At 45.9% G+C, this 14,897-nt stretch overlaps 1 protein-coding gene across 1 annotated transcript; it reads right to left on the bottom strand.

Moving 5' to 3' along the window:
* Positions 1-96: 96 nt before the first annotated feature.
* LOC118087582 (digestive cysteine proteinase 2-like) lies at positions 97-14,279 on the bottom strand. The gene is made up of 11 exons (XM_035120358.2): positions 14,068-14,279; positions 12,427-12,498; positions 10,782-10,874; positions 8,315-8,487; positions 7,568-7,808; positions 6,540-6,741; positions 6,227-6,420; positions 5,073-5,164; positions 3,347-3,508; positions 1,983-2,172; positions 97-924 (listed from the first exon to the last, which is right to left on the bottom strand). Exons 1-11 carry the CDS (start codon positions 14,105-14,107, stop codon positions 737-739), a joined length of 1,647 nt encoding a protein of 548 aa, XP_034976249.1. The 5' UTR covers positions 14,108-14,279; the 3' UTR covers positions 97-736.
* Positions 14,280-14,897: the final 618 nt, after the last annotated feature.

The raw sequence follows: 14,897 nt of genomic DNA, 5'->3' as shown, positions 1-14,897 counted from the left end.
GGAAACATCTGTGGTGTTTCAATTTCACTAAACAAGTGTATTTTTATATGCACTCTGCTAATATCTTAGGAGGCATCAGGAGAGTAAATAATTCTACACCAGCCATGAATGCTTGTCTGCTGCACATCGTTTATTCACATACCGAGTTATATATGGTCAAATATACCCCCTCCCCATATCCTTGCCGCTCAGTGATTGGAGGGGAAAGGGAGTATGTCAAAAGACTGTTAAGGCAAAATGGTTTGGTGTAGTATTGAACAGTGTGGGTTACACTAATCAGAGTAAATATGGAGAGATGTTTTAAAAAAAACCACAGGAGCCAGACTGAAGTCTTAAATTATGGCTACATACACATTTGAAGCACATTTCTCTCCACCTCCCTGCTCAAGAACCCTTGGAGTTGTAGTTCATTAAGAGTGAAGGGAACTATAGCTCTGTGGGGGGGGAATCACAGTTCCGAGGATTTAGTAGGAGTGGAATGTGCTTTAAATGTGTTTTAAATGTATGGTGTGTACGCAGCCATAGGGATGCTGAACTGTGTCAGTGAACAAATGTCTTCCAGTTCAGGACTTTGATCAGACTTAGAGGAATGTGTTGTGGCATGACAACCACCCAAACCCAGGTTCCCAATTTCTAGATTAGGTGTTTCAACAACATGTGGTTCAGAAGAGGTCTCTGAAGTGATAAGGGTCATTGTACGTTGACTGGCGTGATCCTTTTTCCCAGTGTTTCGCCCTTAGGCCAGGACTGGGTAGGTGGGAGCTGTTGCCACCCCACAGTTGTTGTTCTTCATCGACATGAGGATGTAGCCGTCATTGCCCCAATATGTGGACCAAGAGTTCTTGATGAGCCAGTAGCTCTCCCCTTGGAGGTCCCCATATCCCACAGCTAGGACCGCATGGTCTAACTCCATGCTCTGATTTCCTAGAAGAAAAGAGGGACCAGGAATCAATTCACTACCTAGTGCCACAGCTCCCCAAGCTTTCCTTGTGTATACTAAGACCAGGGGTGGAGAAGAAATCAGAGTACATATTGCATATTGCTGCAAAAAGTGGTCAGCTAAATTTAAGATTGGAAAAAATGCAAAACTGAGAGAACCAAGATTGACAGATCCTTCCCTCCCTCTTCCAGGGCCTTTCGTGTGGTAAAATCTGCCCTCTGGAATGCACTTCCAGTGAACACCAGGCAAGCAACTACCTACAGAATTGACATTTAAGCACCTGGTTAAAACTCATCTGTTCGTGCAGACTTTCCCTGATCCAGCTATGTCAGTGCACTAAGCTGATCTAATGATTGATTTGTGATGCATTTTGTACTTGTTTTTAAGGAGATCATTTTATTGTTGATTTTATGCTGACAGACCTCCAGAGCTGACCTGAAGTCTCTATGTTTGCCTGCACCACTCCAGGTGCTGGGGAGAGGGTTTGACTCTTTAGGTGGGCAAGAGTGCCTTTAAAAAATATTTTATATTAAGAAGATGATGCGTGCAGCTTGTAAGCTTCAGCCTGGCAGAAGTCAGCTGCAAATGACTGCATGGACTCTCTAGGAGTCTGCCATTCACAGCTCCCTCCTCCCCTGTCCCAATTAACCTCCATCTCCAGGGCTTAGTGGTAAGAAGGAATGCAGAGGAAGAATCACCAGGGCCCGCCCTGTGACATCACCAAGTCCCATCCCCATGACATCACCAGGAGCCACCCTTGTTCTCAGAATTGGGTCCTGAAGTCTCAGGGTCTGGGAAGCATCATAGCAGGTATGACCCTGTAGCTCTGCAGTTGTTTGACTACAACCCTCTTCATCCCAGACCATTGGCCGTGCTGGCGGGAGCTGGAGCTGGAGCCCAATGACACCTGGAGGGCCACAGGCTCCCCATCCGTGCCTTAAATGGTGACTTCCATTGTGACACCTGCCTATAAAGTTGACACATCCATAAAATTCCCACCCCACCACAGAGGCTATGAACTAAGGAATGACATCAGACTCACCGCAGTTTGGCTCATAGTAGATGCCACTGGAGTAGAAGGCAAAGGACTTGTGGGAGGCGTCAATGTTCACGGCCACAGGGCCATGCTTGTAAAGAGCAGCCTTCAGGGCAGTGGTGTTTTCAGAGGCCACACTGACATAGCCAGCGAGAGTTGCAATCAGCTCGGATTCGTTGTAGTGACAGTAGCCATTCTGGTGAAGGGAAAGCAGACACACACCCCAGTTTCACTGCAAGAAAGCTATTCCAGCCTCAGATACAAGACTGCGACTCTGGGCACACTCCCTGCTTTGGGGCTGCAATTTGTACACGTACCGGTACACGTCGAGCTGTTTGTGCGGAATGCCACCACAAAAGGGAAGGAAAGCCACAGGTTGCAGCATCCAGCTTCCTGAGAACCTTATCTCCCATGTTCTAGCCATTATGAACACAAAAATAGGCTTGGAAGTATATGGGGTGTCGGAATCCAAGAGCCAAACTTGGTGCACATCTGCAATGATCATGCACATTTTGTGGGGAGCTATTGTTCTCCTGCCCTGTGGAGCCTGGTTGGCAACTCTAGGAAAGAGGCTGCTGGACTAGGTTTGCTTTTGGTCTGATTCCACAGGGCTCCTCTTGTATTCTTAACGTGCTAGTAGCAGCTCATTGGTAGGGGAGGTGACTGGCCTGGATTGCAACAAATGCAGAGCAGGGAATTTAACCCTTCCTTCTCCTGCTGTGGTCCTGGTGAAAAAATTGCCCTGCCCTCTGAAGCTGCATTCTTGCTTTGTATCCTTCAAGAAAGCTTTGGTGAGCTGTTTTGAGTAACTTAAAGAATGCTGATTCCTACCATAGTAACTCCTGAGGGCAATTTTGCACCCTAAGCCTTGACAGAGTGCCCACCCAGCTGAGAACCGCAACCAGCCCTGCCACTCTGATGAGTATACCTGGATGATTCACACATTTGTCTTATTCAGACATTCGTATTTCCTCAAGGGATCAATGATGACGACGACAGGCAGCCCACTGTCCCCTCTTCAAATTATCTCAAGTGCAATAGTGTTAAAGAAGGAAGCATTGGGCATCACTGTTGTAAGGGTAGGGAATCTCAGGCCTGGGAGGTGGGGCAAAGATGGCCCTCGTTCCCTTCTGATCTGGCCCCTGGGACTCTCCCTGGACTTGCTCCGAGCTCAGGTGCTTTTGCCCTGCTGGAATTTGTCATCAAACTGATGCCTTCTGCTTGCCTAGATGGAGGATGCAGAGGTGTGTGGATGCATAGAAACCTCTGACCTTTGCATGGCTATGTAAAGGTAAGGCACGTGGCCCCCGGAAGTTTGCCCAAGAGGAATGCCACCCTCTGGTTGCTCCAGGTGGACATTCTGCACTCACCTGACCCTGGTACGGCCCATAGGACTCTGTGCTGGCAATCCCGCCATGCTTCATAATCCACTCGTAGGCATGCCATTCCTCACCCCCATCACAGGCATGGTTTCCAAAGCCCCAGGAACAATCAATTAAGACTTGCTGTGACAGTGGAGTGAGCACTCCAGTCTGTATGGAAAAGATGGGATATTTATTTAGTCAGGACTCATCCAGAATTCCCCTTGTCCCACCGCTTTCCCCCGGGGAAACGAGATCTTTACCACTCACCGGGTTTACCCACAGATTGATGTTTGCCCCTAAAGAGCAGGTACCGTATATTCCGGCGTATAAGACAACAGGGCGTATAAGACCAACTTTTCCAGTTAAATTATAGAGTTTGATATATACTCGCCGTATAAGAAATACAACCCGGCGTATAAGATGACCTTCGGCTTTTGAGAAGATTTTCCTAGGTTAAAAAGTAGTCTTATACGCAGGAATATACAGTATTCCCCGGGAAACCGGTGGGGCAAACAGAAAACTGCTTGGAACCTAGGCATGGGACCAGTGGAAGTTTGGAGGAGCCCTCCATTAAGGCATTTTTCTTTTTTTATACCTTTTAGCTAGAAAGGTTTCCAGAGCAGCTTACAAGTCAATAATATGCCAGATCATGCCCTCTGGATTGAAATCTAAAAGAGATGACATGCAAAGAAAAAGGGATGGGGTGGACGGGAAAAAAAAACCAAACACATGTAGGTGCCAGCTTTTAAAGTTACAGTGGCCAGCTGTGGAATGCCCAAGGCAGCGGGTCTCTCAGCTGAGGACCTTCTTCTGGTCGCCCACTCTGCTCTGCAGCCTGACGGCATGAAAAGCCAGGGGTCTAAACATCTAAGGTCTCCTTCTGCACTATACATGTAAAGCAGGATCATACAACTTTCAGCAGTCACGGCTTCCCCCAAAGAATCCTGGGAACTTTGGCTTGTTAAGGGAGCTGGGAGTTGTTAGGAGGCAGCTATTGCCCTCACGGAGCTACAGTTCCCAGAGTAGTTTAAAAATCAACCGCTCTTCCCAGAAAGCTCTGGGAATTGCCGCTCTGTGAAAGGAATAGGAATGTCCTAACAACCCTCAGCACCCTTAAACTATACTTCCCAGGATGAAGAGGTACAGAACAGGTTCACAATTTCAGTGACATCGATACCACATGGAGATTCGGAGGGTGGCAACACGAGAACTGGCCTTCTCTGCAGTGCTCTCCATCTGTGGAATGCTCTCCCCAGGGAAGTTCACCTGGTGCCTTCATTATAGGCCTTTAAGTGCTGGGCAAAAATGTTCCTTTTTAACCAGGCCTTTGGTTGATCTGATTTACATCCTATGCCCTTTTAAAATGTGCTGTTTGGGAGGGCGGGCTATTGGGTTGTTGTTTTTATTTTTATTATGTATTTTGTGGTTTTATATCTTGATTTTCTTCTTTGAACCGCCCTGAGACCCCCGGATCTAGGGCAGTATATAAATTCAATCAATCAATCAATCAATCAATCAATGTGTTTAGTTTATCCCTCACAGGGCTACAATTCCTAGAACCCTTAACCAAATACCGTTTATTCCTGCGTATAAGACTACTTTTTAACCCAGGAAAATCATCTCAAAAGTCGGGGGTCATCTTATACGCCGGGTCGTCTTTCTTATACGGAGAGTGCAGGGCTCTGAGGAATCAAGGAAGCCTCAAGACACAGCCAAGCGCCCAGGTTCTCACCTTAAGAAAGAGGGCGCCTTCCAGTGTTCCTGTTGTAGCAAAACTCCAACAGGAACCACACACAGCCTGGTCTTTGACTGGGGTCACAGCACCTTCATTGGTAGGCAGAGAGAAATGGGGACAAAAATCACAGAGAAACCGATCTCAACCACACTGTCATATTAAATGCCTTTACTTTAAGCCCAAGTCGCTGTTGCATGAAGCAAATCCACACACAAGAGCACAGGATTGGCTCCATTGGCATATTTCCACCATGCCAAACTTCCCACCACCTTGCCCTTCACTCGCTACTTCCCATTATTGAATATAGGGGGGGAGGGGGAGAGAAAAAAGTAGAGTTAATTGAAATATATTTCAGTTTTATGCTGTTTTGAAGTCAGGTTTGTTTAGGTTAGTTAAATTATTATTTAATTTACATTCAAAAGCTCTTGGTATACTGCAGAGTCCTATCTTCTTCTCCCCTTTTCACTTTAGTGAAATACTTTTGAAATACACAAATGCGTTCTATTTAATCTTGTATACATTTTGGCTTGTATACAATGCAGCACTCATAAGTGCTTCGTCATCGTCCCCAGATCTGCTCTAGAGGATTGGGGGGGAACCCCCAAAGGACAGATTTAGGGGTACAGTGTGGGAATAGACGGGACGAATAGAGAGGATAAAATTGCACTCAGGGCTTATCCATAATAACCTTTCCCCTACTCTTTCCAGGCACATCCACGATTGTCTAGGGAGGCTTTTAATGTTTAATAGATTATTTTATTTCATTTTCTGTTGGAAGCCGCCCAGAGTGGCTGGGGAAACCCAGCCAGATGGGCGGGGTATAAATAAATTATTATTATTATTAAAGCTCCATGTGTGAGTGCCCTTTATTTTCCTCCACAGCTTTCCCTGTGAAAACTCACCCTTTAAAGCTCAATCTGAGCAAAGGTCAATCCACGGAAAACCCAAATGGACATTTGCTCTGATTCAGCTTTAAAGAGTGGGTTTTCACAGGGAAGGTTACTTACTTACTTAGTGCTGCTTTGGATAATTCTTTGCAACTAAATTTTGCAGATGTCCTATTTCAGTTTGGACTCCCCCCCCACTCTTTGAACTGCTACTATAAGCATTATTTCCAAATTTAAATTCCAAAACGAGGGCTTTATGATCACCATAAAGCCGCCAATCCAGACTCTCTGGCAGGGTGAGGTTGTTGTAGCCTTTGGCAGGGAAGGGACACCCCTTGTTGGGTTCACCGGTCTTTAGCCTCCCCCTCATCACCGCCATCTCCTCTGGTGTATGATCGGCCAAGTGGTTCACAGCCAGTTTGTAGGAGAGGTTGGCCCTGTTCTTGGAGTGGACGTATCTGGAAAACAATAACGAAAAGCACACATGCCTGGTGTATCTGATTTCCCCCTTTCCCATTTTCCAGCTGCAAATTATCAGTTTCCAACTGTACAATTTTTTCACCCCCGTTTTGTGTACCTCATGTTGTGGATGAAGTTGTGCTTCCTGTGCTCCATCTCCTCCTCACTCTTGTAGGTCTTTCTGAATTTCCCCTTGTAGTGATGGAATAGACGCTCGTGGTCCCGGCCTACTTCCCCGGCTCCCCCAACAAATTCTTGCATGGGATTGGCCAAGATCCTATGCTCCGGTCCTACATCTGGCCAATGTGTGCATTTTATACCTATGAGGCAGAAAGCAGAAGTGACTGCCATGACCAAAAGTCAAAATAAGATACAAATTATTCCCCTTCAGTTCTTATTTGCTTGCTTTGGGTTGCAGTCCAGGCTGGTCTTTTATTGTGGCTGCAGTCTGCAAGATTTTCTTTACACAACAGCAGCACAATAGCAGCAGATTTGTTCCGATTTAGTTTGCCCTGTGATGTTTCTTTAATGCTACCACATCACTACCACTACCACATCACTGTTGTCTTGAAGTTGGCAACCGTACTTGGTACTTGGGGCTGAAACCAATATTGTTGTTTTTCCTGACAGAATCTCGGTACCTTTAATAGAATCCAGAGCAGGCAGAGATTCAACAGGCATAGCTTTTCCATGGTTAGCTGGCAAGCTGAGACATCACCTGAGATGTGCATTTAAAGGACCCACCCTGTGACTGTAATTTGTTTTGACATATTTAATTGGAATTTTAAATTGTTCTACGCCACCCTGGAACCTGCTGGTGAAGGGCAGTAAATAACTATAACTATATATACGACTCGACTAAACGCCAACAACTATATATACCCCCCCCCCATAAATACTGTATATATATGGCACTAGACAAAATGGTGCTCTCAGGATGTCATTGGACTCCAACTCTCATCAGGCCCAGCCAGCACAGCCAATGGTCAGGGATGATAGGAGTTGGAGTACCCAGTATTTGAAAGGCACAACATTGGTTATCCCTGTGCTAGACATTACCACAGCTGCAACATGCACCCTTGTAGGTGAGGAGGAGGAGAAACAGGAGGCTCCCTATGCAAGAGGACAGCTCTGCAGTGAACTTACCATCAGGGAGATCAAAGACGCCAGAGGGGAATCTGCGGGAAAAGCTGGTGTAGTCTATCTCATACTTGTCGTAGTGGGAGCCCAGGAGGGTGTTGAAGCCCTTCATCTCATAGTGCACTGGGACAGGCTCAGGGGAAGCAATTGCAACCCACAACCTGTAGATGTTCTTCTTCTTGCCCCAATACGACGTGCTCTCCAGGACTGCGCAGGGCTGTCCGTTGTAGTCTTCCTGCCGAACAGTCTGGAGTTTGGAGTGCAAGAGAGCAGGAAAGAGATTGAGATTCTCAGTGAGAGGCTGGGAAGGGCAAGTTAGAAAATAACTTGTGCAGCAAACAAGAGCTTTTGAAACAGGCAAGGAGAACCCATGGCCCTCCAGATGTTGCTGAACTGTAACCAGCAGCGTCAGCCCAGGACAACCCACTGGCCCCAGCAAGCATGGTCAGTCACCGGGGACCATGGAAGTTGTAGTTCAGTAGCATTTGGAGGCCAAAGGTCACCCACACATTTCCTAATTTTTCACCACAATTCTCTGCTTCAAGAGTTGTTGCACCGTGGAGACAGGGATGAACAGACAAAACTGAGTGCATGGGACAGAAAAGCAGATCAGGAGCTCTAAAGCATGGTTCACTTGCTGTGTGTCTGGAGACTCAAACCATGGCATGAGCTTATAACTATGGTTAGCATAATGCACAGTTTGGTGTGATGTCTGAACTGAAATGATTGGAAGCAGGAGCTTGAGGGACTCACCTGAAATTCAGATAGGTTAGGAAAGACACTTTGAGGCCCAATGGGTTTCTCCAATGTTCCATTGATCTGGAAGCACTCCTTAATGTTGGCCTCTGTTTCTGTGGTTTCTGGAGTTACCTTGAAGCTGGCCCCAAAAGGTTTTACAAAGCTAAACTGGTAAGTGATTACCTGGCCTGGAGGAGCAAGGAAAGAAGCATTCATTACTCCATTACACCAATATCTGCCTCAGAAACTACACCTGATTCTTATTTCATTAGATCAAAGAACCTGTGGCCCTCCAGATGTTGTCGGACTACAACTTCCACGGTCTCTGTCCATTGACCACTGTGGCTGGGGCTAATGAGAACTCAAGTCCAACAGCAAATTGAAGCCCACAGGCTCCCCAACCCCATTAGAATTTCCAGCCCACCATATTGGGAAACAATATTCCTTTACAACAAATGCTGCATAAATCTGAGGTCTGCTCTTCAATCTCAGCCGGGTGGATTATTTATTTCAGAGATGACAGGAATCAGGTCTGGGGGAAAGCCTGCAGCTTTATTCGTGATCCAGAAATAAAAAGGATGCAGTGGGCCACTCTTATTCCAGAGAAGGAACCAATGGCAACCATTATAAACCTTTTGATGCGCGCACAAAACCACAGTCTTTAAAACTCTATCCTGGTCTACAGATACAGCAGAGCGAGGTAGCAAAATGAATTATGCCATTCCAGGCTTTATGGGGTGAGGGAGGGAGGGAATCCTCTCACATCCAGATTCCATTCCACAAAATAAAACCCCATACAAGTTGAAAATTTGCACACAGGGTGTGGGCTGGGCCTACATTTCCTTTCCTCTCAAATGTCCCAAGTCTTTTATTTATTTATTTATTATATGTGAGCAAATGTACTGTACAATACACCAGCCCTGGGCTCCTATGGGAGAAAAAGATAAAGGTAAAGGACCCCTGACAGTTAAGTCCAGTTGCGAACGACTCTGGGGTTGTGGCGTTCATCTTGATTTACTGGCCGAGAGAGCCGACATTTGTCCACAGACAGTTTTTTCTGGTTCATGTGGCCAGCATGACAAAGGTACTTCTGGCGAAACCAGAGCAGTGCATGGAAACGCCGTTTGCCTTCCCGCTGCAGTGGTACCTATTTATCTACTTGCACTTTGACATGCTTTCAAACTGCTAGGTTGGCAGGAGCTGGGACTGAGCAACGGGAGCTCGCCCCATTGCAGAGATTCGAACCGCCAACCTTCTGATCGGCAAGCCCTAGGCTCAGTGGTTTAGACCACAGCACCACCTGCGTCCCTATGGGAGGAAAAGCAGGGTATAAATGCTATACAGTGGTACCTCTACTTACGAATAATTCTACTTACGAATGTTTCTACTTACGAATGGAGCTCCATCCGCCATCTTGGATGTGGTTTAGATAGGATTTTTTCTACTTATGAATTTTTAGATAGGGTTGCTTCTACTTACGAATTTTTTCTCCCAATGCATTCCTATGGGATTTGACTTGCAATTTTTTTCGACTTACAAATGTGCGTTCAGAACGCATTAAATTTGTAAGTAGAGGTACCACTGTATATAAATAAATATGACAAACAAACAAACATCTAAGTCTGAGGTGATACTGTACTGCCCTGCTGCCTACCCTGTGCCCCATATGCTGGATAACTTGTAGCCAGCATTTTAAACTTCCCAGAATGCTCCTGGTCATTGTGAGAAATTTAAACGAGGGGCCCAAGCTGCTTTGCGCTGGCTGTGGTGCTGTTAGCCACATGCCCACCAGCCCAAGTTACCTCTCCTACAAATGTATGAAAGAGCATGTTGCTCTTGGCCCACCTGAAAACTGGATCGAACCCTGAGCTCCAGTGACATAGAACAGGTCTCACTACCTCTTTGGCTTCACAACACTATCTTGGGACAGTCTCTGGAGTGGCTTAAGGAGCACATTCCAGGTTTCTGCTATTATTATTCCTATCTTGTGCTTATATAACTCAGGGGTGGAGAACCAGCAGCCCTCTAGTTATCGTTGGACTCTATTGGTATCTTTGAGAGAAGGAATGTACTTCGACTATTATTTAAAGGTATTATGTGTACATAGACTTAAGTGCTTCTTTGGATACAGGCCATCATTTTCGTATTAAACCAGGCAATGGGAAATATTTCTGCCTGAGATGCTGGAGAGCTGCTGCCAGTCAGAGAGCAGGCCTATTGTGGGGGGGTCCTGGGGTCCTCCAGATGTTATTGGACTCCAACTCCCATCAGCCCCAGCTTGGATGGGAAGGATGATCAGAGTTGTGGTCCAGCGACATCTAGAGGGCTCATCTGCCATCCCTGGAGTAAACACTATGAGGCTTAACAGAGAAATAATATGACCTGGTGTAAAGCATCTAAAACTGATCCCAAACCAGGCGGTTATGTTCATGGGAGAAATGTCTTCCAACCACCTTCTTTAGCAATACCAGACTTCTCTTACCGTGATAATACTGGATACGACTTTTCCCCTCCGTCTCATTGAACCAGGCTTCGAAGGGCTCTTCTATTTCAGCATAAGGCAGTTTCAGGATCCCTAAAGGAAGCCAAATTGCAACAGCTGCTTAGCCAGAGTAAAGAAGGGATGATGATGTATGGTCAGAGGGTGGAGAGGGAGCAGACTGGGAGGAGTCGGAGTCTGAAGCTGAAGAGGTAACAGTGTTTAGTGAGCAGGAAGAGTCTGTGGCAGAGAACAGTCCAGAATCGGAGGCTGGAGAGGAGTGGGGGCAGGCTACTGAGGAAGCCAGGGAATCTCCCCCTCCTACTGTGACCAGCTCCCCTCCTCCCTGGTCTCCCAGAACATGGAAAGGAATGAAGAGAGCAGAGCAAAGAGAGACAAGATGAAGGAGCCTCAAGTTGCTGGGGAAGGACCCTGGGGAGGAGCCTTAGGGAGCGGTGGGAAGGCAGGGACCTTTAGTCCTTGCAACTGCCTCATTGGGGGCAAGACCTACTGGGAAGAGTTGCTGTAATCACTAGGCCTGCCCTTTGAATAAAGAGTTAACTTCACAGACACTGCGTGTTTCATTGCTAACCTGCCCTTGACTCTGGCTCCTGACACCAAGGGTAGGGAACCAGTGACTCTCCAGATATGGTTGGATATTGCATGAGCAATACTCAGGGGTGATGGGAGTTGTAGTGTAGTAACATCTGGAGGGCCAGAGGTTCCCCAGCCCTGCAAGAAAAACTGAAGGAAACTCCCTCTGCACACAGAGCCACCTCCATAATGAAGCATCTTTGAGATATGGGCACTGCACTTATCACAAATAATCTAGCTCCAAGCGTGCTGCATTTACATAAGACTGAGAAAAATGAGTGCAGTACAAAGAGATAAACTTTATTCCAGTGGACACCTGTCAGTTGGCAAAGAACAGAAGGCTGATAAAAAGTTAAAGTAATAAATTAACACACAAAAGCAGTGACTGATAGATGGCTGCTTATTTTTTTTGAAAGGTAATTTCACAGATGCCCATGAGAGCCCTTTTTGTTCCAACTTGCTTTGAGATTGATTTGTTTCTGTGTTTGCACTAAGCCTGCAAATTCTCCAGGTGTGCCTCTATGTTACCAGATGGTCCAATTTTGAGGACACCGCTCTCCACATTTGGGGCTGCAAGCTTCAATTAATTAATGCGATCCGTCAGCATAAGCTTTAATCAGAAACCAGCTCTGTGCTTCCTGTTGCCACAAACCATTTTTAATACAGAAATTAAGGAGCGGATCATCTTCTGCCCTGCTTCTAGTGAGCATACCTCTTAAATGGGAAGATGCAGTTCTTTAAAACAGGGATGGGGGACCTGGGGCCCTCCAGGTGTTGCTGGGCTCCAGTTCCCTTCAGCTCCAGCCAGCATGGCCAAGGGTCAAGGGTGATGGGAGTTAAGAGTCCAACAATACCTGGAATGCCATTGGCTTCCCATCTCTGCTTTAGAAATTGGGACGGAAAAGGTGTAGAGAAGACCAATAATTTATCCCTTTCCATTATCACCTGAAGTGTGTTACATACTCTGCCCCCCAACACAGGTCTCTCATCTCTGCCTAGTCTCTATAAATGATTTCCCCCTGAAGCATCCAAGGGCAGGGAAGACGTTCATTACCTGTTATATGATAGGCGCTCCCAAACCTGGGAAGCACCTGCAGACGTTTGTGTGGAGGTGTGCAGTCAACCACTGAAATGCAAAACAAAGAAGACAAAAGGATTGCCACTTGCCCACAAAGGAAATTGTGTTCAGTGCATCATAAGAATATAAGAAGAGGCTGGCTGGATCAGACCAAAGCCCCAACCAGGAGCAGTATCCTGTTTTCACAGTGGCCAACCAGCAGAGGCACCAGTTTCTCAGGAGGGCTGAGGGCCCCCCCCCCAACTTGACATCCTGACATTGTGCATGTGACTTGCGAGGAGCCAGAGGGCTGCCCTCTGAACATTGAGGGCTCCCGGCCTCCTAAAAAACCCCCACAAAATGTCGCTTTGGCCCCTAAGCCAACCAAATGCTTCTGGGAAGCCCACAAGCAGCAAATGAGCGCAGGATCAGTCTCAGACTCATGTTCCCCCAAAACTGGTATTCAGAGTCATTTCACCTCGACATTGGAGGTAGTCCACAGCTGTCCTGGCTAGCAGCCGCTAATAGCCTTAGACTCCATACATTGTTCTCATCACCTTTTAAAGCCATCCCATTTGTTGGCCATCAACGCACCTTATGATAGCTAATTCCATAGTTTAGTTATGATTATCTGTGTTTCTTTTCGGCTGTCCTGAATCTCCCACTATTCAATGAATTTGGATATGCCAAAGATATAAAAAAATCAATTTAAGGAACCGCAGAAAGAGGGGAAGGAAGTCAAATTTTGAAATGTTAAATTGATTGTAAAACTAATGAGATGTATAAATTGGAAAAGTATTAATAAAAAACTTAGAAGACAAAAATCAAAAGACTCTCCCTCCATTCAACTTTCTTGGATGACTCTGGGATTTAGTATAACGAGAGACAGAGAGATACCTCTCAATTTATTTGTTTATTTTAACAGCTATATCCCACCTTTCCTCCAACAAATTCAAAGTGGTATATGTGGTTCAGCCCCTTCCCATTTTATCCTCCCAGCAACACGGTGAGGTAGGTTGAGCAGGGATCTGAATCTTGCTCTGAGAGGCCCTAGTCCAAAACTCTAACCGCTACACTTCACTACCTCTTGCTGTTTGCTTTTGCCACACCATGCATAATTTTATACATCCTTCCCCAACTCTCCTCTCTCCACCCCAAACATTAAACCCTTTCCTCCTTGGGAAGTTGCTTCATACATACCCTCTTCAAGATTTTTGCTATTAATCATCATTATGCAAAGAATTCAATGTAAAAGAACACTTAACTTTAAAGAAACAACCTGGGCATAATTAACACAGGAGAGACCCTTTGCCTACAACAGTATTTTAAAACATACAAAAGTTAAAATACTAAAACAGATTAAAGTAACCTTAACTTCCTAAGCAAACGCCCAACAAACATGGCAGAATTGTGGAATATTGAATATAAGATTTGAAAAATGAGAGAAAGAGAGAGCACCGAAATTGGCATTCTTTCCATCTCCTCCAGCTAGATTCATCAGTGTTATTATTAATCTTATATCTGCTAGGTTCTCATACAGAGCCCTCTAGCCCCAATATCCCAGAAGGGTAAAATAAAGTAATGTAGCTGCCTAGGCAGTAATTTGAAAGAAAAAGAAAACAAGACAGTCAAACTTACCAAGAAAAGCAGCCCATACTAGGAAGATCAGCATCCCCATTGCTGCTCAACCACACATGCTCCTTCTCAGAGCCACTTTAAAAAGGAGTTGCCTTATTAAGCAGCGGCCAATTAGCCAATAGTTGAAGCCTGGCCTTCCCAAAGGGTGAGGTGAGAAACCCTGCAGAATTCACTGGAGAAAGCACCAGTTCCTATTGGCTAATTATACAGCTCCCAACAAGGAAATGGCAAATCAGGCTGCTAGGCTGTGGCTTGTTTGATGTGATGGTGGATGGTGGCCAAAGCAATTTATCTGGAGGCCGGAGGTAGGATGACATGCGGTAGTATATGAGTCCAAAGCCCTTGAACTTCTTTCAACAGCATGGAAGAGGAGATGCGTTCCCCACAGCGTAGGCAGGCATCAGCAATCTATACCAGGCAAATGAATTCGGTATGGAAAGCATCACTCCATTTGGACCCTCCTCTCTTAAGTTTTGGTCACAGGCCGTAATTGGAAATACTCTGGTTCATAAGATTGCAACGTTAAAACGGGCCCAAATGTATGGTATGTACGTTATGGAGCCTCCATGTTAACTTGGCATCAAGAGTAAAGAAGCTTTTCGGTACATGGGCTACTCAGAACTGGATCCCAAGATATATGTGCCTATTTTTTATTATTATTGTATGCCGTAGTCCTGCTTATTCATTTACTCTCCTGGGTAAGACGTCTGCTTTCCAGAGTAGCTCGAGGGCTGTGATGTGCACTCACAGATTGGTCACATAAAGAGCATCACTGGTCAAACCGCCTGGAAATAAATCTGAGCTGCCTCATGCAGGAGCCCCATTCATTT

This window comes from Zootoca vivipara, chromosome 6 (assembly GCF_963506605.1).
Source record: "Zootoca vivipara chromosome 6, rZooViv1.1, whole genome shotgun sequence".
In the NCBI taxonomy this organism is placed as follows: domain Eukaryota; kingdom Metazoa; phylum Chordata; class Lepidosauria; order Squamata; family Lacertidae; genus Zootoca; species Zootoca vivipara.
The sequence above is the reverse complement of the archived record's forward strand: the minus strand, read 5'-3'. Positions and strand labels throughout refer to the sequence as shown.

Bases quoted from the DNA above. Each gene is read 5' to 3' on its own strand.
- LOC118087582 (XM_035120358.2), bottom strand. From the start codon at position 14,107: ATGGGGATGCTGATCTTCCTAGTATGGGCTGCTTTTCTTG. The intron at 5,165-6,226 runs GTGATCATAAAG...CTACCAATGAAG, and splicing joins TCTGGATTGGCGGCTTTATG to GTGCTGTGACCCCAGTCAAA. The intron at 925-1,982 runs GTGAGTCTGATG...CTTTTCTTCTAG, and splicing joins CTACTATGAGCCAAACTGCG to GAAATCAGAGCATGGAGTTA.